Source organism: Carlito syrichta, unplaced genomic scaffold (genome assembly GCF_000164805.1).
Source record: "Carlito syrichta isolate Samal-C Ts95f unplaced genomic scaffold, Tarsius_syrichta-2.0.1 Scaffold304018, whole genome shotgun sequence".
In the NCBI taxonomy this organism is placed as follows: domain Eukaryota; kingdom Metazoa; phylum Chordata; class Mammalia; order Primates; family Tarsiidae; genus Carlito; species Carlito syrichta.
The window spans coordinates 181411-203829 of record NW_007248114.1 but is presented as its reverse complement, the minus strand read 5'-3'; the positions used below and the strand labels follow the sequence as shown (position 1 = coordinate 203829).

The 22419-nt window shown below is 40.0% G+C and overlaps 2 protein-coding genes across 2 annotated transcripts in view; both read left to right on the top strand.

Annotated features, from left to right (window-relative positions):
- The window catches only part of RIPOR2 (RHO family interacting cell polarization regulator 2), a 90292-nt gene extending 78029 nt beyond the window's left edge, over window positions 1-12263 (top strand). Inside the window, exons 20-22 of the mRNA XM_008059391.1 lie at window positions 2119-2202; window positions 5013-5103; window positions 10524-12263. Coding sequence (XP_008057582.1) covers window positions 2119-2202; window positions 5013-5103; window positions 10524-10624 — 276 coding nt within the window. The 3' untranslated portion in view covers window positions 10625-12263. The remainder of the gene's footprint in view (window positions 1-2118; window positions 2203-5012; window positions 5104-10523) is intronic.
- Window positions 12264-17276: 5013 nt separating this feature from the next.
- Window positions 17277-20743, top strand: CUNH6orf229 (chromosome unknown C6orf229 homolog). The gene is made up of 2 exons (XM_021713063.1): window positions 17277-17541; window positions 20316-20743. The coding sequence occupies exons 1-2, from the start codon at window positions 17277-17279 to the stop codon at window positions 20741-20743; spliced, it is 693 nt and encodes a 230-aa protein (XP_021568738.1).
- Window positions 20744-22419: the final 1676 nt, after the last annotated feature.

Below are 22419 nucleotides of genomic sequence, written 5' to 3'. Positions count from 1 at the left end.
TTTTTTTTTAATTTTTAATTTTAAAATTGTGGGGTACAGTTAAGTGTTAGGTTTATAAATATGCATCGTTCAGGCACCCTTGTTGATAAGGGGTGTCTCCCTGTCCCCAGACAGATATTCACTACCATTAGTCCCACCTCCCTTCCCCTTCCTGCCCCTCGCATAGTTTCCCACCACTGTCAGTCCTTTTCTTTTAGTATTATGATAGATGTTCAAGGTCCACTATATGAGTGAGAACATGTGATACTCAAATCTTTGTTTCTGTGAGAGATCACTCAGTATTATAGACTCTAGTTCCATCCAGGTTGCTGCAAAATTCATGATTTTGTTCTTTTTTATGGCTTCATAGCTGATTTTTAAAATATGCTATATGATGGCTGTTTTTCTTCCACATTAGAACATATTAATTTATTTTATTATATTTACAGGTTAGTGCCATGTCAGTGTATAGATATCCTAGCATTTATTTTCTCATTTTGTGTTGATGGGCATTTGTGTAATTTCTAACTCAGAAAAATATTATGGTGAACATGTGCTTGTATGTGTGCATCTATGTATAGGCATATTTTATGAGTAATTTGGGGTCAAGTCATCAAGCAATTGGGTGAAAGAGCTAGGATATTTTAAATTTTCAAAGCCAGAACTCCTCTTGCTCTGAAAGAGGTCATTTACCTCTTCCTCAGTTTTAATTCAATAGCCATCCAGATGCAACAGGAATCTGTAATTTAAGCACATTGGGGTCTCGTACAAGCAATGAACTTGGTCCTCTGAAGCCATTTACAATTTGTACAATCTAAAAACAAACTCATCAAAATTCAGATTATCTCAACAAAATTAAATGTGACCTTTTAACTGTTCTTGAAAGAGTCCCATGTTGAACTCTGAGAAGAGTTTGTTGTCTAAGGCATTACCCGAACTAGGGTGGAGTGGGATGTTTGTGTACTCTCACAAGAAGATCATCCATTCTGATGCCCAAGAGAGTGATCTCTATATAGTTCTTTCCTCCAAGGTTATAGTCTCTTAGTGGAGTTAGCTCAAAAGGCTGTTCTGGGGGCCAACCATTCTCACCCCCATCGAAAAGAGAGAAGGAAAATTAAAGGATAGTGAACAATGCTGACAACAGTGTATGCCCAGAGTTGAGTGTGCTGCTTTCTGTGAGCAGGACTGTGATACTCTGTAGTCATGGTGAAGGACCAGTGTTGTAGTTTGTCTTTAGAAATAACAATTGTGATACAACATTCCTTTAGCTTTTCTGTGTGTGACTTTTACTTTTAGGGCACATGCCACTGACTAAATGCTCTTTTTTTTTCATTCCAGTTCAGCTCTCATGTTTATTCTTTCAGATTCATTTCATCATTAATAAGTCTACATTAAGTGCCTACTGTGTCCCTGGCAATGTGTAAAGGATTTTCTGTAGAAATAGAGGGAGAAAAGTCCCTGCCCTTGAAGGGATTTCAATCTAGTCAGAAAAAACAAGAAATAATAAAAACTATCAATTGCTATGTACCTACTAAACACCAGGCACTGTGCTGCATTGCTGAGCTATCTTGTTTTTAACAAGTTGGATGTTATCATCTTCCATTATAGATTAGAAAAATGAGTCTCCACAGAGTTAGAGTTGGCTAAGATGATATACTAGTTAAGTGATAGTTACTGCCTAGAAATGTTTGACCCCTAAAGCCTGAACTGTTACCATATTTTCTTATAAGGAATAGCTAAAGTTAGTACATTAAATTCTTGAAACTAGATATGAAGGGCTAAAGCGATACAAAAATACCTAGGTGAGAGCTGGTGTTACTGTAAACCTGGAATCTTGCTTCAAGAACCATAACTACTACTATTTTTACAAAGAAAAAGTTGTGTGTGTTGATTTATTATTTTGTGCTCCTCCTCACCACCTAGACAAGTTGGAAATATACACTCATCTCCAATTTTACTACTGCATTAAAATGTTGTTGCTTCTTTTGATCAACATGAATTTTCATAAGTTTTGTTTGTTTTTTGGTTTTTGCTCTGAAGGTAGAACAAAACTGGAATATATGCTCTAGTTTATCTAAGGGAATAAAAATTGTTTGTACCTCTTAAACTACAAACAAATAAAAATGCCTTCTCTTTCAGGCCTTGCTCTATTACTGTGAAGCACTAACAAAGACAAACCTTCAGCTCCAGAAGGCAGCTTGCTTGGCCTTGAAAACTCTTGAGGTAAAGCCTGGTCTCAGAGCCCCCTGGCAGTTCACTTTGAACCAGACTCAGCCAAGTGTATATAACAGCTTTGTTCCATATTTGAAAGTACCTTTTTTAGTGGTATTTCTCATCTCCTTTGAACTGTATATTAGCTTAGGGAGTTCTTTTTTGCCTTAAACAGTAACTACATGTAACTTCGTTTTATTAAAGTCAGTAAGTGGCAGCAAATAATCATGTTTTGCAATAGCCTGAGCGAATCAATTTGCCTTTAGGTCAGATTAGAAAAGTATATCTGGCCAGCATGGTAGCTCGCTCAGGCCTATAATCCCAGCACTTTAGGAGGCCAAGGTGGGAGGATTGCTCGAGCCTAGGAGTTCAAGACCAGCCTGGCAACATAACAAGACCTCATCTCTACAAAAATAAAAATAAAAAGTTAGCCAGGCATGGTGGTGTACCTGTAGTCCCAGCTACTCAAAAGCCCGAAGTGGGAGGAGGTCAAGGCTGCAGTGAGCTATGACTGTGCCACTGCACTTCAGCCTGGGCAAGTCAGACCCCAAACCAAAAAAAAGGAAAGAAAAGTATATCTTAGCTGGGCTCGGTGAAAGGCACAGGGAACAGTCAGAAGAGAGTCTCCCAAGATGGCGCTAAAACACTATATGGAACCTAACAAAGACAACAAAGGCCCTAAATTCCTGCTCTCCCTGCGCGCACGAAACTTAAACCTCTACACAAATATTATCTCCCTATAGTAATACTACTTCATAGCTCCCTCCAATAAAGACCCTAAGCTGGCACCGCCAGGCTCCTATAGAGCACTGCCACCCCCTCCCAAACCAATAAATACAGACCTCTCTCGCCCTGGCACTCTCTCTCCCCCTTCCCTACCAGGTGATTGCAGACCTTCTTTTCTCTCTCTATAGCTGCTGCTCTAATAAATCTCTTGGCCTCAAAGGGTGTTGAGTCTCACTGGCACCATCCTCCTTCACTTGGTGGCTCAGCCTGTAATCCCGTGCTTTGGGAGGCTGAGGTGAGTGGATTGCCTGAGCCCGCAGGTTCGAGACCTGCCTGGGCAACTTGGCGAGACCTCACCTCTGCAATAAATCAAAAAATCAGCCGGGCGTGGTAGCGCATGCCTGTAATTCCGGCTGCTCGGAAGGCTGAGGCGGAAGGATCGCCGGAGCCCAGCAGGTCGAGGCTGCGGTGGCCGGGAGCGGCCACTGCACTCCAGTCTGGGCGACGGAGTGAGACTCCAACTCAAAAAAAAAGAAAGAAAAGTATATCTTATCCAAACAGAGAGATGATATGATAATTTCGCTAATGTTTATTGTGTTGAACAAATAAGATTTGCAAAATACTAAAATTCAGTGTGCCACTAAATGTCCAAATCCCTGCCCACCAGTTCTCTTTAATAAGCAGCTAAGTCATCTTGACTGTGTCAGAGGGAGATATCAGTGAGCAGGGATCTCTCCCTGCTCCCAGAGTGTAAACAAGTAAAGAAAGGCTGATAATTCCCAACATGGAAGTTTCCCTTTCTTTTCTTTTTTTTTTTGAGTTGGAGTCTCACTCTGTCACCCAGACTGGAGTGCAGTGGCCGCTCCCGGCCACCGCAGCCTCGACCTGCTGGGCTCAGGCGATCCTTCCGCCTCAGCCTTCCGAGCAGCCGAAACTACAGGCGCACGCTACCACGCCCAGCTGATTTTTTGATTTATTGTAGAGATGAGGTCTCGCCAAGTTACCCAGGCAGGTCTCGAACCCGCGGGCTCAGGCAATCCACTCACCTCAGCCTCCCAAAAGCGCGGGATTACAGGCTGAGCCACCGAGCCCAGCTGGAAGTTTCCCTTTCCAAAGGCAAGATTTAATGTTTGACCTATGTTCATCACAAAAAAATAAGAGAAGAATATGAGAAGGCCACACCTTAGAACTTGTCGAACTCTTGGAATGGTGTGTGGGACAAGGGGCGGGTACCTGCAGGCCTGATGGGACATGAAGAAAGGGATTAATGCCCCAAAAGAAAAAGTGAATGACCTGTGACCAAAAACAACTCTGGGAATTTTTGTCTTCCTTGTTACTTGGTCAAAAACTTACCTTCAGGTGGCCAAAAAAGTCCACAGTGATTGTTATTTATTTGGACACTCTTCTGATATCCAGTGACATATCAGTGATGAAAGTCTGTGATAGAGACCTCATGTAAACAAAGACATGAGGATACAGTGACCTGGTGAATTTTCATGGATGTACATGTTGTGACGGTCAAAGCAAAGGCTTTAATCACTAAACTGTAAATGCTTGAGGGCCAAGACCATATCTGGTTTGTTGCAGAATCTCTCATGCTTTGTGAACCGTCTGGTTCAAAGAGAGCTCAGTAAATGTTGTAGAATAAACAAGTGGAAAAATTCCCATTATTATTTTATTTTCCTACTCTATTTTAGTATATAAGCTAAATATTAAGAAGTCTTAAACTGGGGCTATTTTAGAGTCAGTAAGATGCAGTAGAAAGAACTAGGGAAAATGGATTCTATTCTAGAAAAGCAGGCCAGTCACTTCACTCTAGACCTGGAGTCTGCTGTGGAATGAGGAATTCAGCTGACCATCAGAGCTCCTGGAAGTATAAATTCTGGGCTCCATCCCAGGAAAGTCCAACATGGTGCATCTGGAGTGACACCAGGTGTCTGTATTTTTAAGGGAGCTCCCTAAGTGATTCTGACACTCAGCAAGGTTTGAGAACCCCTAAATAAAATGTTTTTTAAAATTCTTACCAGCTATGAAATGCCATGTCTCATGGGACTGTGACCTAAACATCAAAACACTCAACTATTTTCCCCCCATAGGCTACTGAAAGCATTAAAATGCTGGTGACATTGTGTCAGTCTGATACTGAAGAAATCAGAAATGTGGCCTCAGAAACCCTCTTGTCTCTTGGTGAGTTTTTTGGTTTTTGTTTTCTTACATGGTTGTTTACTTCCGATACTCTCAAAAGGAACAGTGAAGGCTTCTTGTTTTAGCAGTCTTTTCCCCTGTAAGTGCTCTACTCATACACACACATAATAAGAGAAACTGATTATGGCCACATCACCCCAAATCCTTGTTTTGTCTGGATGCTGTGAGTAAGGTTTATTCTCTGGAGTCTTTCTATATGGGCTATGTACTACTTGGAATCAGAACACAGACGTTAAATCCTAAAGCAGAGGCAATAAGGAATCTAGGTGGGGTTGCCAGGGTGGGGGTTGGTACTCTCTGGAGGACAGTGATTGTTTGAGGTACCAGGAATGCATCTCCAGAAAAGTTGTAAATCCTCAGTACCTCAGCTTCACCCGGACTCCCAGGATAGCCTCTGATGGTCCTGCTGACCTTTGCCCACCCGAGTCCTGACACCAAAGAAAAGAACTGGAGTATTTTTTAAATTCTACAATGTCCAGGTAACCCTTCCCCTTCACTTTACTTTATAAAGGTTCTTTTTCGGAACTTGGAAATGTGGGGCAAGCCTTTTTAACTCAGTATTTAAAAAAGCATTGACCAAGCACAGTGGCTCATGCCTGTAATCCAGTACCTTGGGAGGCCAAGGCGGGTGGATTGCTTGAGCCCAGGAATTCAAGACCAGCCATATAATGAGATCTCATCTCTATAAAAATAAATAAATAAAATAAAATAAATTTTAAAAGCATAAATACTAGCCTAGATAACATCTCTAAAAAAATCTTTGTTGGTTTAAATTAGCCAGCCATGGTTGTACCTGTCTGTAGTCCCAGCTACTCAGAAGGTTGAAGTGGGAGGATTACTTGAGCATAGGAGTTCAAGGCTGCACTGAGCTAAGAGTATGCCACTGCACTCTAGCCTGGGCAACAGAGCAAGACCCTCATCTCTTTAAAAAAAAGAAAAAAAAAGGAAAAAATATAAATAGTTGTTATAAATAATTTTTTCTTTTTTTCTTGTTTCTTATAAATGAAGTTACAAAACTTGAATGTTATTATTTAACAAGAAGAATCAGGTAGGAAATGCAGTGGCAAACATTCTGATACAAAATACAGTTTAACATATAGAACATCTGGGAACAATATGAAAAAAATTAAGGATTGAGACTCATATGAAGAAGTTTTATAAGTTATAAAACTTCATCAAAGATCATAAAAAGGGGAGACCAAATGAAGAGTCTCACTTTGTTCTAGTGTAAATCATCACTCTGGTAATGCTCTTATTCTCTGAGCAAATCTATATGCTTAATACAAAGTCAATTACATTTTTAATTCAATTATTTAAACTTCAACCAAAAATAAATAGTAAGAAAAAAATTCTGAAGGGGAGCAACAATAGGGAAGAGTACAGAACAGCCAGATATTGAAAGGCAAGGAATACAAGATGGCCAATAAACATTTGAATAGATGCTGTACTACACTAGTAATCAAAGACATACAAATTAAAATAAGAATGGGAATTCTTTTTTTGCTATGAAAATTTTAAGTTATCCAGTGTTTGATAGCTATGGGTATCAAGCATTCATATCCTGCTAAGGTAAAATGGGTATACATTTCTTGAGATAAAATTTGACAATGTATTTCAAAATTTTAAATGCACACACTTTTAGGATTATATAGTCAAGTATGAAGCATTGAATGACGTATGATGAGTCAATTGTTTTATCTTGGGATTTTTCCTATATAAACAATTAGGTGAGTGACTCAAAATACATGAACAAGAATATTCATTGAAGCTTTTTTTAATAAACAAAAAGAATACAGATACAAAGAAAGAAGAAAAAGTGATTTTTCTACAATATACTCTTAAAGTGTAAAAATGATACTCCTGAAAGTCCTCAAACATAATCTAGTCAATAATACAACCTGGAAAAAAGCCATCCTAGTTTGGGATAGTAGCTTAATAAAGTGAAAGAGAATCTCATGACATTTATAATCATCATAAAAATCCAATTCATTGTTAGGCCTTCTTTCTTACAGTTATGGGTTTAATAAGGTTTCATTCTTCTATTGAATATATCATTCATTGCACAGAAATCTTAGACATCATATGTTTGTTTAAAGGATAAAACAGTTATTTTTGATGGCTATTTTAGGCATAGAAATTATCTAATTCTCTTAAAATGTACTCAGGGTGTTATTAGTTTAAACTCTTTTATTGACCGGGCTTGGTGGCTCAGCCTGTAATTCCAGGACTTTGGGAGGCCGAGGCGAGTGGATTGCCTGAGACTGCTGGTTCAAGACCAGCCCAGGCAACTTGGTGAGACCTTGTCTCTACAATAAATCAAAAATTAGCCGGGTGTGGTAGCACACGCCTGTAGTTCCAGCTACTTTGGAAGGCTGAGGCAGGATAGCCAGAGCTCAGCAGGTTGACGCTGGGGCGTCTGTGAGTGTGCCACTGCACTCTGGCCTGGGTGACAGAGTGAGACTCCAACTCAAAAAATAAAAATAAATAAACTCTTTTATTCCTTAGTATTCCAAAATAACAATGATGGTAAGTCAGGCATTTGCAAAGCCAACGAAGCTTCTATCTCCAGTGCACCCTAAGGAAGTTGATCCCTACAGAATGTGCCCCAGGACTCACTTGAACTGCTCACACCAGACCCACGTCCACACATGCACCAGTGTGCAGTTCTCAACATTGGCTGCACATTGGAATTATCAGGGAAACTTAAAACATAGCCATGCCTGGGTTCCACTCCCAAAGATTCTGCTTTCATTGATCTGAAGTGTTTCTTAGCATCAGTTTGTTTGTTTTTGTTTTTTTTTACAATAGTTAAAAGCCTCCCAGATTATTCTACTATGAAGTTTGAGAACCCTTTAAACTCAATGTTATGAATCTTTTTTTTTAAACTCTAATACACAAATACTGGTACATTTTTCTTTCACACAAATGCCTGAATTAATATTGTGAAAGTAATATTTTCAATGGGAATTGATAAGATACCTGATGACAAGGCTCGCTCATGCCTGTAATCCCAGAACTTTGGGAGGCCAAGGCAAGAGGATTGCCTAAACCAAGGAGTCTGTGACCAACCTGAGCAACTTGGGGAGGCCTCATTTCTACAATAAGTCAAAAATTAGCTGGGCGTGGTGGTGTGCACCTGTAGTCCCAACCACTTGGAAGGCTGATGTGGAAGGATCACCTGAGCCCATCAAGTTGAGGCTGCAGTGGTCAAGAGCATGCCACTGCACTCCAGCCTGGGTAACAGAGTGAGACTATGACTTAAAAAAAAAGATCCCTGTGACAAAGTACAGAAGGTCATTGCAGGCATTCAAAGGGCTCAGAGCCACAATTGTTTATCAACCAGTATGGGATCACGTCCGTATTTTAGCCTTGACCTGTCAATATATTCCCCTGTGATGATGTGAATGTTCTATGTATGCATTGTCCAATATGACAGACAGTAATCATATGTGGCTATTGAGCAATTTACCTTGGCTGCTGTGACTTAATTTTAAATACAGTTGTTCCTTGACTATAATGAGGTTACCTCCTAATAAACCTATTGTAAGTTGAAAATATTGTTAAATAGAAAATGCATTTATTGCACCTAACCTACAGAATATCATAGCTTATATTAGCCTACCTTAAACATGCTCTGAAACTTGCATTAGCTTACAGTTGGGCAAAATCATCTAACACAATGCTTATTATACAATAAAATGTTGAATATATTATGTAATTTATTGAATACTGTACTGAAAGTGAAAAACAGAATGGTTTTATGGGTAGAATGGTTTTTACTGAATGCATGTGGCATTCGTACCATTGAAGTCAAAAAAGCATAAGCTGAACATTTGTAAGTCAGAGATCATCTGCAATTACCATTTAAATTCAGCCTTTCTTCTTGGCTGGGCATGGTGGCTCATGCCTGTAACCCCACACTTTGGAAAACCGAGGCAGAAGGATTGCTCGAGACCAGTAGTTCGAGACCAGTCTGGGCAACATAGCAAAACCTCATCACTACAAAAAATTTTTAAAAACTAGCCAGGTATGGTGGCACACGCCTGTAGTCCCAGCTACTCAGGAGGCTAAGGCAGAAGGATCACCTGAGCCCAGGAACTCAAGGCTGTGGTGACCCATGATCATGCCACTGCACTTCAGCCTGGGTGACAGTGAGACTTCAACTCAAAAAAAAAACACCAATTCAGCTTTTTGTTTTATTGAAAGGTTTCTGTTTCCAGAGACTACAATACTGTAAAATCCATAATTACACTATTCTTCTAAAACCCCCTGATATCAATATATTTTCACCATTATGTGAATCTTTTATTACTGTTTTCCCTCACAGTGAACTTCTGATTGAGCACAACTAATCCTTTCCATCTGTGTCTCACTTGTATTAAATGTAAAAAGAGCTGCTTCTTTTCACTTGTCTCTGTGCTTCATTTTCCCATTTTCTTTTTTTTTTTGAGTTGGAGTCTCACTCTGTCGCCCAGACTGGAGTGCAGTGGCCGCTCCCGGCTACCGCAGCCTCGACCTGCTGGGCTCCGGCGATCCTTCCGCCTCAGCCTTCCGAGTAGCCGGAATTACAGGCACGCGCTACCACGCCCGGCTGATTTTTTGATTTATTGTGGAGATGAGGTCTCGCTGCCCAGGCGAGTCTCGAACCCGCGGGCTCAGGCAATCCACTCACCTCAGCCTCCCAAAGGCGCGGGATTACAGGCTGAGCCACCGAGCCCGGCTGATTTTCCCATTTTCTAATCATTGTTTTAAAATAGAAAAATAGAATAAAATATTTAAATTATTTGCAAACACATCTTGATTGTTCAAGATATTGCTACATACAAAACCAAACTAGCTGGTGGCTGGTAGAAAGTATCTCCATATGTTTGCATAGCAAACTAATTTTTTAGCTGAAGTTTGATGAGATCAGGCAGGTTCAGGGTGGTATTGCAGTAGACTTTTAGCTGAAGTTTGAAAGCCTCAATTTGCCTTTTACCAATGATCATTTAGATGTATCAATATAAATGTATACATGTAAAAGTCCAATGTATTGAAGTCAAGGATCCACCATATTGAAATCCCTAATACACCCAATAATCCATATGATTGCTCAGAAATAAATCTATTATGAGGTATTATCTATGTCAAATGACCATAAGACTTCTACTTTGTTTCCTACCCTGGCATTCTTTTGGTCTCTGGCAAAAAGAGAAAAAAACAGCTCAAAAGTTTTTGGTTGTTCTAAACATTACCTAGAAAATAGTGACATAATTAACAATAACAGATGGCTTTTCCCTACCTAATGTTAGCATGGCATATCATAGCAATTCATACCTAAACAATTTATATTAACTTATTTTGAGTCATCAATAAAAAAGTTAAGTTTGCATTGGTATTCATATTTAATGCTCTATATTCAGGAGAAGACGGACGGCTGGCATATGAGCAGTTGGACAAATTTCCTCGAGACTGTGTTAAAGTTGGAGGTCGTCATGGAACTGAAGTTGCCACAGCCTTTTAATTATAAGTTAACTTTGCCTAACAACTGTCTTAATATCTGGCCCTTTTCATCAAGGTGGTGCTGTGGTTTAGCTGAAAGTGTTGAGAACATGAAGGTTCTGCTATGGTTATCTGGATATTTAGCATGTTATAGAAAGAATTCAAAGTTTAGTTACACAGTACTAAGCTACTTTTCCTTTGACCGATAGAATAGGGCTATGTATAATTCAATAGATTACATTGTTGATTGTGTCTGACAGTACTCAGTATGAGTCCTTCTTAATATGTATGAAATTTTAAAATAGCCATCTTTGTACTTTTTTGCAAGTTCTTCTATAAGCTTGAACTAGTCATGCGATACTTTGATAAATATCATATGCCTTGCAGTTTTTCTCTGTCGTGTTCTCAGGGTTGCATAGCCCCCTTAGCTACCTAATCTTACTTTCAATACAAAGCACAAAAAAGAATGTCTTCAGATAAAATTTGCCTGCAGATCCTGGCAAAATGACCCATTGTAGGAATTTAATTTTTTAATTTTATTTTTTTAAGCTCCCACTATTTATTTTGTTTCTTCCATCCTGAAAATTCCAAAATCATGTTTCTATTATGGTAAAAATATAGGTAGCTGAGTAAGAACTACCTTATTACCCATACTCTTAAAAACAAAAAACTCAAAGCTTAAGTTTTTTTTTCTTAAATTAACGAGACCTATTTTTAATGATACTCTTACCTTTGAGGTATTTTGCTGCTAAGATAAATCAAAACCAAAAGTTATGGATTCACAAAGCTGTGATGCTCTTTGAGGTGGAAGAGCCCAGAAGTTGGAGGCCTCCTAATGGGATTGGAGTGGAGTATTAAAAGTGATCCCTGCTTCTGCAAAAATGACCATGAGATTAGGAAGAAGAAGGGTGCCCTGAGGGGTAGTTACTGCCCCCAGAGAAATCATTCCCTGGTTGAATTCCCTAGCCAAATAGTTCAAACAACAGTTCCCATTATTGCTTCAGAGTACCAAATTTCTCAAAGTACCAAGTCCAATAAACAAAGTATAAAACCATTCAGTAGCTCTTATTAAGTATCTTTTCTTCTTCTAAAGAATAAAGGTCAGGTATGCCAAGGTATCACAACAATATATGTGAGTGTATACTGTGGAATATCAACTGTACTCTAGATATGATTATATAAAATATCATTTAGATGTAATTTTAAATATTTACATTTTAGCAAGACTTTTAAAAAGGACTTAATTTCATTTTAAAGTGAAAACTGTTTGCCAGGGTTCTGGCAAATAGTTATTTCAACTGTGAAGTTATAATGTACATATGTGTATATTTATAAATATTATATATATGCATATATCCTTCATTTTAAAAGGTACATTGTACAGTCAATAGTCAGTTTGTATAGTCTATAGTCTATGTTAAATGGTTAAAACAATTATTTTATAGGAAGTCAAGTCACAGATGTTGCAGACTTTTTTGTTTGGTTTGCTGTTGTTTTTTTTTATTATTTTTTTGAATATTGCATGAGTAATTAATTCCATATCTTTTTTATTCTCTTCTGTATTTTATGTTTGGTTGAGGGGTGCTTTTAATTTTTTGGCATTTGTATTCATCACTCTTTCAGTCATGTAAGTTAAAATAAAAATTATTTTTGAATTATTAGTCTCATGTACAGAGTCTGATATATTTTTTTCACATGCCTTTCCTGAGTCGGTTTTACACAACACCCTACCCCTCATTCTCAACTTGATTTTATTTTTATTTTGAAATTCCTTTATCTATAAATAGGGATTATAAATCTCAGGCTTGTTGTAAAGCTAATTGGAGAGAAAAGAGCTGTGTTTCACAGTTGTATCAATGAGCAGAGACACTGAACTCCTTGGGGAAAAAAAGCTCTCGTTTATTTGTATGTGTTCCCAGCCCAAAACCCCACCAGCATCATCACAAGACGCCCCTGACTTTCAACTCTCAAAGCATTTACCAAGTGACTCATTAAATACCAGTGATTGCTTATATTGAGTCAGTGGTAAAAATGTCTTCCCCTACAAGTTTTGTTGCTATGCCGTTTAACAAAATTAACTTAGTTACTTTACAAAATTATAACCTAAAATTGTAAACCTAAACTCATTGGAAAATGCCAGTGCTTTCTCATTATATCAGAAAAACAAATTACTCAAATAGAAAAAACATCTTTTTATACCTGTCATTTTCCTACAGATAGTACCTCTTATTAAACGATATTATTTTTTGATTTTGAGAAAGCCCTAAGTACACCTTGTTCGGGGAAAATCGTTGTTTTCTAAAATTAGATCTCTAACTTCCTATTTATTCAACAAGTATCTATGGCATATTTACTATGAATAAGGTTTGTGCCAGGGACTGTTCTCGGCACTGGAGATACAGCAGTAAAAAAAAAAAAAAAGACATAAACATCCCAGCCCTCCCAAGCCTTATATCCTGGCAAGGGAAGACAATAAGGCAGAAAAAGGGACTAACGATGGTATGAGAAGGGGTGAGGGGAGGTAAGGTGAGGGGACAAAGGTCACAAGTTTGAAGAGAGTGGTCAAGGAAGGCCTCACAGAAAATTAGATTTGAGGAATGATCTGAGAAGTTAATGGGGGTGAGTCACATGGATTGTCTGGGAAGAACATTCCAGGCGAAGGCAACTGAAGGAGACCAAAATATTCCTGTCTGCAATACTGGGGGTTTTAGTTAAAGTTAAAAGGTTAAAACACAGGGCCACACTCCACCACTCTTCTCTGTCTTTGTTGGAGCTCAGAGACAGCGTTGCCAGAGGATCCAGGAAGACTTTACTCTTCCCATAAATTTACCTTCCCACATTTTCCTGCCTTTTGGATACCTGAAGATACCTTCTTTGTCTGTCACTATATAGGATTTATGGCACTTTGATAAAAATACAATTTAAGCAAGGCCCCTAAGCCACTGCCTGGAGAAATCCGTGTGAACTGAGGCCTCTCCTGCATGGTGGGTGCAGCACGCGATAATAAACTTCGGCTTGTTTTTCTTTTGTTAATCTGACTTTTCATTTCAGGAAAATGCCTCAAACTAAGGGGGCTCTTTGTAGTTTCATACCCATAGACGCCGAACTGCAGGGTACTTGTGATGCTGTACTGAAGCCAAAGCCGTACCTCCCTGATGGCCCCTCCTGCCAGCTGGGCCCCTCAGATGAGAATTGCACCCAGGCCAACACCAGCAGCTCAGCTCCCAGCAGCAGCCCCATACCTGCAGTTGGCTCACCTGCTGCTGTTCCCCAGCTAGGTGATGGCCCAGATGGCAACCACTGCAACTGGCGTGGCTGTGGGCTCTGCTGCCCAGCACACGCTGGGTCATGCCATCCCTGGGGGCTTCAGTGGAGAAACCCTCAAGGCCGACATCCTTTACCAGGAAGCTCAGGAAGCCTAGCCCACACAGCAGCAGTAGCCTTGCTTTTACAAGATAAAACAGTTTTCGGAGTGTGCCCAGAACCAGGGTAACATAAAGCTCTGTGAGTGTTTCAAGGAGGTGCTGAAATAGTACAGACTTGCAAACAGGTTAGCCTAATCAAGAAGTTCAGGTTGAAGAAATTGAAAAGTGGCTCTCATGACCAAGTTAATTTAGCATAAAAACACAATTGATAATGACGGTATAAAGTGTAAAACCATCAGTTAAACCTCTACTCTGTCATTCATAGCTTCCTTGCTTCAAAATTACAGTGGAAGAGGTTCTTACTGTGTATAATTTCATTGAGATGGTGTAATATTTTGGGCTGGGCAAATGTCTGTATGGCCTCCTTAAGCCAGCTGTTGTGATTTTGTTATTTTTGTGAGTTAGAATAAAGTGGTTTTCTTCCCCCTCCAAAAAAAATGGAACAAAAGAAATTACGTTTCCTCCCCCGTAAAACAGTAAGGTCAAAGGCCTTGAAAAGGAGCCATGCTTGGTGTTTTGAAATTTCTAGTACCCACATTTTAAAAAAAGTTTAAAAAATTAATTTTAATAATATATTTTCTTTAACCTAATATAACTAAAATATTTCAAAATGTAATCAATATAAAAATTGAGGCACTTAACATTTTTTCTATAAGTCTTTAAAGTCTAGTGTGAATTTTATACTTACAGAACATCTCAATTCAGACTAATCGCATTTCAGATAATAACCCCATGTGTCTAGTGGCTACTGTATTGGACAAGAAAAGACTTCCCTAATTGTCCCAGTAATACCCTTTGTAGCATACACACACACAGAGAAATACACACACGTATGTAAACAGTATCCAACCATGGATTATGTTTTTAATTTAGATGTCATGTCTCTCAGGCTTTTTTAATCTAGCAGAATAACTCCATTTTTTTTCTTTTTAAAAACTTTCACACATTAATATAGGAAGAGCACAGACAGGTATATTTTGTAAAATTTGGGATATATTTTGAAGTGGAGTCAATAGGTTTGTTGATAAGTTGGAAATGGGATGTGAGACAAATAGAAGCCAAAGATGAATCCAAAATGTTTTACTTCAACAACTAGAAGGATGGAATGCTGTCTTCCAAGACAGAAAAACTGAGAAACAGCAGGTTTAAAGAGGAAGACCAGAAACTGTTTTGAACATGTTAAATTTGAGAAACCTCTTAGACATCCAATTGGAGATATCAAACTGGTAATTGACTCTGAGTCTGAAGTTCAGATGAGAGGTCTAGTCAAAAATAAAATTGGTTGGAGCATGGTGGCTCATGTCTGTAATCTCAGTGCTTTGGGAAGCCGAGGCAGGAGGATTGCTTGAGGCCAGGAATTTGAGACCAATCTGGAGAATGTAACCATACCGCATCTCTACAAAAAAAAATGAAAAAAAAAAAATTAGCTGAGCGTAGTAGTGTGCACCTGTAGTCCTAGCTACTTGGGAGGCTGAGGTAGGAGGATCACTTGAGTCATGGATTTCAAGGTTGCAGTGAGCTATAATCACACCCCTGCACAACAGCTAGGCAACACTGTCTCTCAAAAAAATTTTAAATACTTAAAAATGGCCCACTGTGGTGGTTCATGTCTGTAACCCCAGGCCAAGGTAGGAGAATTGCTTGAGTCCCACAGCCTGAAACCAGCCTGGGCAACATAGTGAGGACTCTCTCTACAAAAAAAATATTAGCTGAGCGCAGTGGTATATGCCTGTGTTCCCAGATACTCAGGTGCCTGAGGCAGGAGGATGGCCTGAGCCCAGGAGGTTGAGGCTGTAGTGACCCATGATAGTGCCACTGTACTCCAGCCTGGACGACAGAGTAAGAATCTGACTCAAAAAAAAAAAAGAGAGATAAAAGAACCAAGCCTTGGGGCACTCCAATATTTGGAGGTCACAAAGAGAGATGGAACCAGCAAAAGGAGAATGAAGAGTGGCCAATAGGAGACAACCAAGAGTATGATATCTTAGAAGCTAGATGGAAAAAAAAATGTTTCAAGGAGAAAGAAGTGTCAAAAGTCAAAAACTAAAAACTGGATTCAGTAGAACAAAGGTCATTGGTGACCCTGTCAGGCTATTCCAAAGGAATCATGAGGTTGAAATCCTATTTGGAAGTTCATCCAAGAAAGGATGAAAAAAGACTAGAGGCAGTGAGTATGGTAACTCCTGAAAAAGCTTTACTGTATAGGGGAGCAGAGAATGAATGTACAGTAGCTGAGGGGAGAGGGTAAGTAGGGTCAAGAGAGTTTATCTATCTATCTATCTAGCTATCTATCTGAGTCAGTCTTACTGTCACCCAGGCTGGTATGCAGTGGCATGCTTATGGCCACTGAAGCCTCGACCTGCTGGACTCAGGTGATCCTTCCACCTATGACTTCCAAGTAGCTGGAACCACAGGTATGTGCCACCACACCCAGCTAATGTTTTGATTTACTGTAGAGACGAGGTCTCATCAAGTAGCCCAGGCTGGTCTCGAACCCCTGGACTCAGACAATCCTCTCATCTCTGCCTCCCAAAGTGCTGGGATTACAGGTGTAAGCCACCATGCCTGGCCAGTTTTTTTATTTTTTAATGGGGAAAAAAAAACATAGCATGTTTGTTGCTGATGCAAAGGATCCAGTTGAGACGGAAACTGCCAGGCCAAGAGAAGAATTGTAGAGCAATGTTTTTGGGTGGGGTAAGAGAGGTTGGCTGAAATTTACTGCACAAATGGAGAGAGTATCCATAGGAAGAGAAGGAAAGTCAGAGGCGATAGAAACAGATGGGGGTGGATGCCTCGGTGAGAGTTATAGAAGTTCTCTTTTGATTGTTTCTGTGTTCTCAGCAAAGTAAGGTAACTCTATGATGTAGGGAAGAATTCTGATTAGGTAGCAAATAAGCAGAGGGGCATAATACCACAAAAGATGGTTGGAAAGAAGCTCAGTACATGTTGGAATAGTCAAAGTACAATAAGCAAGTTCCAAGGAAGCACTGCCTAAGCAAAGGTGCAAAAAGTGTTGGGGGAAACCAGTTTAAATTGAGATTTTGTATACCAGAGACGTGAAAGTGAACTTGAGTTAGTTCACATTACAGAAGGCCTTTAATGCCAGGTTGAAGAATGTAGACATATATTGCCATCCCCTGGTTTGTATATTCCATTCTAGTGTTGCTAAGTGATGCATTCCAGAGTTTTTGGCTATTAGCTCCTGTTCTTGCCAGCCTGTACCTGAAGTACCACGGGTCTTTTTATACAATGGCTAAGAGACAGTTTTGTGGTGTATGGGTTTGGATTAAGGTGCATCGATTTTTTATGGGGTTGTGTCAGCACCTCCATTATTTCTGGAGTGTCATTGTGAAGGATTTTTTTGTCAAGAAGGAGGAAGAACAAGTCCCTTCAGATGATGCTATCTTTCACAAGGAAAAAATTGTGGTACTTGGGCAAATGTTGAAGGATAAATCTCTACCCATTGAAAAGAGAGCTCAGGCTGCCCAGAGAATTGGACTGTTGGCCTTCACAGGTACTGATTCAACCCACTACACAAAAATAGATGTTCCATAATCTTTTTGTTTGTTATAACACTGTAATCCAGTTATTTTTCTTAGGCCTAGTCTTAAAATTCCAAAAACATTTCATTTGATAAAATTATTCATTGAATCTATTATCATTGTTTTTATCTTTGCACTGCTACATATCACTATTTTCTCCTCAAAGAGCTCATGCTTTAAAAGAATATGTCCATCAAATAAATTACTAACTAAATGTTTCCCGTTTTTATGAATTAAAAAATATATATATTGAAACTGCCTATCAAGTTTCTCACATTAAAAAAATCAAAGGGGCTATACTGAGTTGGTAAAATCCCAACCTAGTAATACGATCCAACCTAGTGATATGATTCCAATCAGATTCCAATATGATACTTTACCTTTTAACTTTATTTTATGCATTGCACAGAAAATATATTAGAAAAATCAATAAGACCTTAATGCTCTAGAAACACCTATTAGATAAGACAAGGTGAATCAGTGAAAGACAATATTTAATGTATATTTGACTAGAAAATGGTGAGAAAGCATTTAAACACACACTGCTCTAATGATTGTCAAGTCCAAACTCACTCCAGTTGTTTTTTTTTTTCCAAATAAATTTAGGATATATAATGAGTTTGGAGGTTTTGTTTTGTTTTGAGTCAGAGTCTCACTCTGTTGCCCAGGTTGGAGTGTAGTGACAAGATCATGGATTTTGCAGCTTCAACCTCCTTCTGGGCTCAGGTGGTCCTTCTGCTTCAGCCTTCTGAGTAGCTGGGACTACAGGCGCATGCCCCCATGTCTGGCTAATTATTTCATTTATTGTAGAGATGAGGTCTTGCCATGTTGCCCAGGCTGGTCTCAAACTCCTGGACTTAGGCAATACTCTCATCTCTGCCTCCCAAAGTGCTGGGATTACAGGCATGAGCCACCACTCCCGTTCTTATAATGAGATTTTATAGATAGTCCTCAATAACACATTTCTTAATAAGAAACTCTAGCTGGCAGCTATAAGTGTCTTGGATTTTTTTTAAGTGGGAAAATGAATTACTTAGATGTAGTTTGATAGACTAAATCTCTCAAAGAATGGCACTCATGAGAGAAAACTAAAAGAAGTCCTTGGTACCAGAATGGTTGGGAACCACTGGCACAGAGCTGGAAAGGAGACAGGAAAACCACAGATACTCCCGTGGGTAAATGTATAAACGTGTATATGTCACCCCCACATGGGGCAGGTTCAGTTCCCCATGTAGCTGTATTTACCATCTGAGGGAAGAGCTAGTTCCTTACAAAAGGATCCAAATTATTTAGTTTGACGTTATTCAGCCTTAGCTGTTCTGGTGGGAAGCAAGGAAGGGGCTTCTGCTCAGGCTTCAGCTAAAGCTTTAATGTTGAATAGAACATTCTTAGGACCATGGGACTGTGGCAGTATAAGCAAGAGAAATCCATGCAGGAGCAAAACTCCAGTAGAAAGAATCTGACTGGCTATGCCAGCTACTCCTCACCATCTAAAAAGTCTGCATCTATGTCTTCTTGGCTAGAACCTGTTGGAGTTGAGATTTGAACTAGAAAGGTCCGGGGCTCAGGTATATGGTGAAAGTAGAGTCTAGGACCAGGCTGGGTCAGTAGCCAAAGTGAGAAAAATCTTTTGAGGCTATGTTGGTCTCATATCTACGAAAGAGTTTGGGCAAGAAATGTGTAAGAACAGGACAGCTGTGGATAGCCACTCAGGAAAACCTCTCCTAGTTGTCTCTCCTGACTTTGCTGCTCAGCTTTTTGATTTGTTCTTGGCTCTGATACTCTGGTATCCTTCTGGGTTTTCTCCAGCACTAAAGGCAGAGAATCCAGAATGAGACCATGAGGGAGATTTGCTAAGTGAACACAGCCAGGTTTTATTCACCTTGAAATCTCACTCCTGGGTGTTTGATTAAAGGAACTAGGCAGGAGACTCGGGCAGGCCGAGACCTTCCCATGCTTTTCAGAGCACTCCTTGCTTGTCAACACACACTTTTCTCATCTTCAAGGCAGCAGCATAGGAAATGGGGGAAAAGAGACAAGAAAATTCAAAGTTTTCAAAGTGTCATATGTATGGCAACAAGAATATGAACACAAGACCGGGTACAGTGGCTCATGTCTGTAATCCCAGCACTTTGGGAGGCCAAAGTGGGAGGATTGCTTGAGCCCAGGAATTTGAGACCAGCCTAGGCAATAACACAGAGAGACCTAACCTCCATCAAAAAATAAAATAAAATAAAATAAAACAAAACATAGCCAGGCATGGTGGCAAGTGCCTGTAGTCCCAGCTACTCAGAAGGCTGAGGTGGAAGGGTCACCTGAGCCCAGGAAGTCAAAGTTGTGGTGAGCCATGATTATGCCACTGCACTCCAGCCTGGTTGACAGAGTGAAACCTCGCCTGGAAAAAAAAAAAAAAAAAAAGACCGGGCTTGGTGGCCCAGCCCGTAATCCCAGCACTTTGGGAGATTGGGGTAAGTGGATTCCCTGACCCCGCAGGCTTGAGACCAGTCTGGGTAACTTGGCAAGACCTCATCTCTACGATAAATAAAAAATTAATCAGGTGTGCCTGTAGTCCTGGCTACTTGGAAGTCTGAGGTGGAAGGATCGCTAGAGCCCAACAGGGTCAAAACTGAGCGACAGAGTGCGACTTTGAGTCAAAAGAAAAAGAATATGAACACATATGAGCGCTCCAGAGTGTTACTATTAAATACACTAAATATTTACGGAAATGCAAATGCTTGTTCTACAGGAGGACCAACTGCTGGAAATTTTGCAGCCGAATACATGCAAGAAGTATCTCACTTGTTGCAAAATTATGAAGTGGCACCAAAAATAAAGATCCTGCTGCTCCAGGGTATAGCTTGTTGGTGCTACTTAGACCCTGAGAGCCAGACAAGAGCCAAACATCTGCAGTTTATTCCCATTCTCCTTAGTTTTTTGGAAAGTAGATCTGAGTCTACTATCAAGGGTGAAATAAACAGCAACCTCCTCCTGCAGTTTTGGACTTGTTACGTGCTCTCTATCATGACGTGCAATAATGTGTCTATCATCAAGGAGCTTAGAGGCCACAGTACTCTAAAAGATAATTTACTAATGTTGGCTCCAGAGAATTGGTCTGGATGGCCAGAGAATTTTGCAGAGGTACTGTTTTTCCTGCTTGGTTTTCACAGGAGTTAGTTTCTCTTAGTCCAGTTATATGTTGCAGCTATCTGTGCCATTGTACTACCCTGGACAACAGAAATAAATAATAAAAGTTGATACATTCATTTTCAGTTTTTTTCTTCTGTAGTTAAAGAATTCTATGTAAATTTGCATACAGTGAGTTAACTGTAATAACCAAATTTTGGAAAAACACTGCTGTTTAAAATAACGTTCTAGATAGAGCCCTTCGAGTTAGCTCACGAGTGTGTCCTCTCCCACTGGGAAATAAAAATGTTAAAGCATGCAGTTAGATATGATGATGAGTATAAATACTTGTAAAATTATAGAGCTGGAATGCTATTTTTTGCCACCTACATAAGGACCAGAGAGAATGTTTCTCTCCAATATCTACCATTAAATCACGAAACTCTTATTTTCTAACATATCTCTCTTTGAAGTTGATTAAAAACATGTATTTTACAATTGATTTCCCATTTGGGGGAAAAATATCTATGCAGGTAAACTTCTTACCACATGCTTCTGTGTGGTAAAAATAAATAAATAAATAAAAATTATTCAAAGTAAAAACAAGGCTGAGCACAGAAACTCATGCCTGTAATCCCAGTGCTTTGGGTGGCTGAGGTAGGAGGACTGCGTAAACCCAGTCATTCAAGATCAGCCTAGGCAACTTAGCAAGAACTTGTCTCTACAAAGAAATCCAAAAAGTAGGCTGGGCTTGGTGGGTCAGCCTGTAATCCCAGCACTTTGGGAGGCCGAGGCAAGCTGATTGCCTGAGCCTGCTGGTTTAAGACAGCCCGAACAACTTGGCGAGACCTCGTCTCTATGATAAATCAGAAATTAGCCCGGCATGGTAGCACATGCCTATAGTTCTGGCTACTTGTAAGGCTGAGGAGAAGGATAGCCAGAGCCCAGCAGGTGGATGCTGGGGTGGCTGTGAGTGTGCCACTGCACTCCAACCTGGGCAACAGAGTTAGACTCCAATTAAAAAAAAAAAAAAATTCCAAAAAGAAGCCAGGTGTGGTTACTTGGGAGGCTGAGGTGGAAGGATCACCTGAGTGCAGGAAGAGGTCAAGGCTGCAGTGAGCCATGAGCATGTCACTGCACTGCAGCCTGGGAGACAGAGTGCGATTCTGAATTTTTTTTAAAAAAGTAAAAACAAAATGACAGCCGGGCTCGTTGGCTCAGCCTGTAATCCCGCGCCTTTGGGAGGCTGAGGTGAGTGGATTGCCTGAGCCCGCGGGTTCGAGAACCACCTGGGCAGCGAGACCTTATCTCTACAATAAATCAAAAAATCAGCCGGGCGTGGTAGCGCGCGCCTGTAATTCCGGCTACTCGGAAGGCTGAGGAGGAAGGATCGCCAGAGCCCAGCAGGTCGAGGCTGCGGTGGCCGGGAGCGGCCACTGCACTCCAGTCTGGGCGACAGAGTGAGACTCCAACTCAATAAAATAAAATAAAATAAAATAAAAAACAAAATGACCTCATAAAAATTAGGTTCCTAAAATGGCAATTTATCACACTACACATCACATATATAACTGTTAGGAGCAGTGGGTATACTTGGGAAGTTATTACATGATATGAAAGCCAAGGCACACAGAAGTGTCAAATCCTGCCCAACCCACAGTCGTCCCACATAGTGGTACTGTTGCCCCACCCAAATCCCTTCAACCCTGTACAGGACCTCCAGGGGC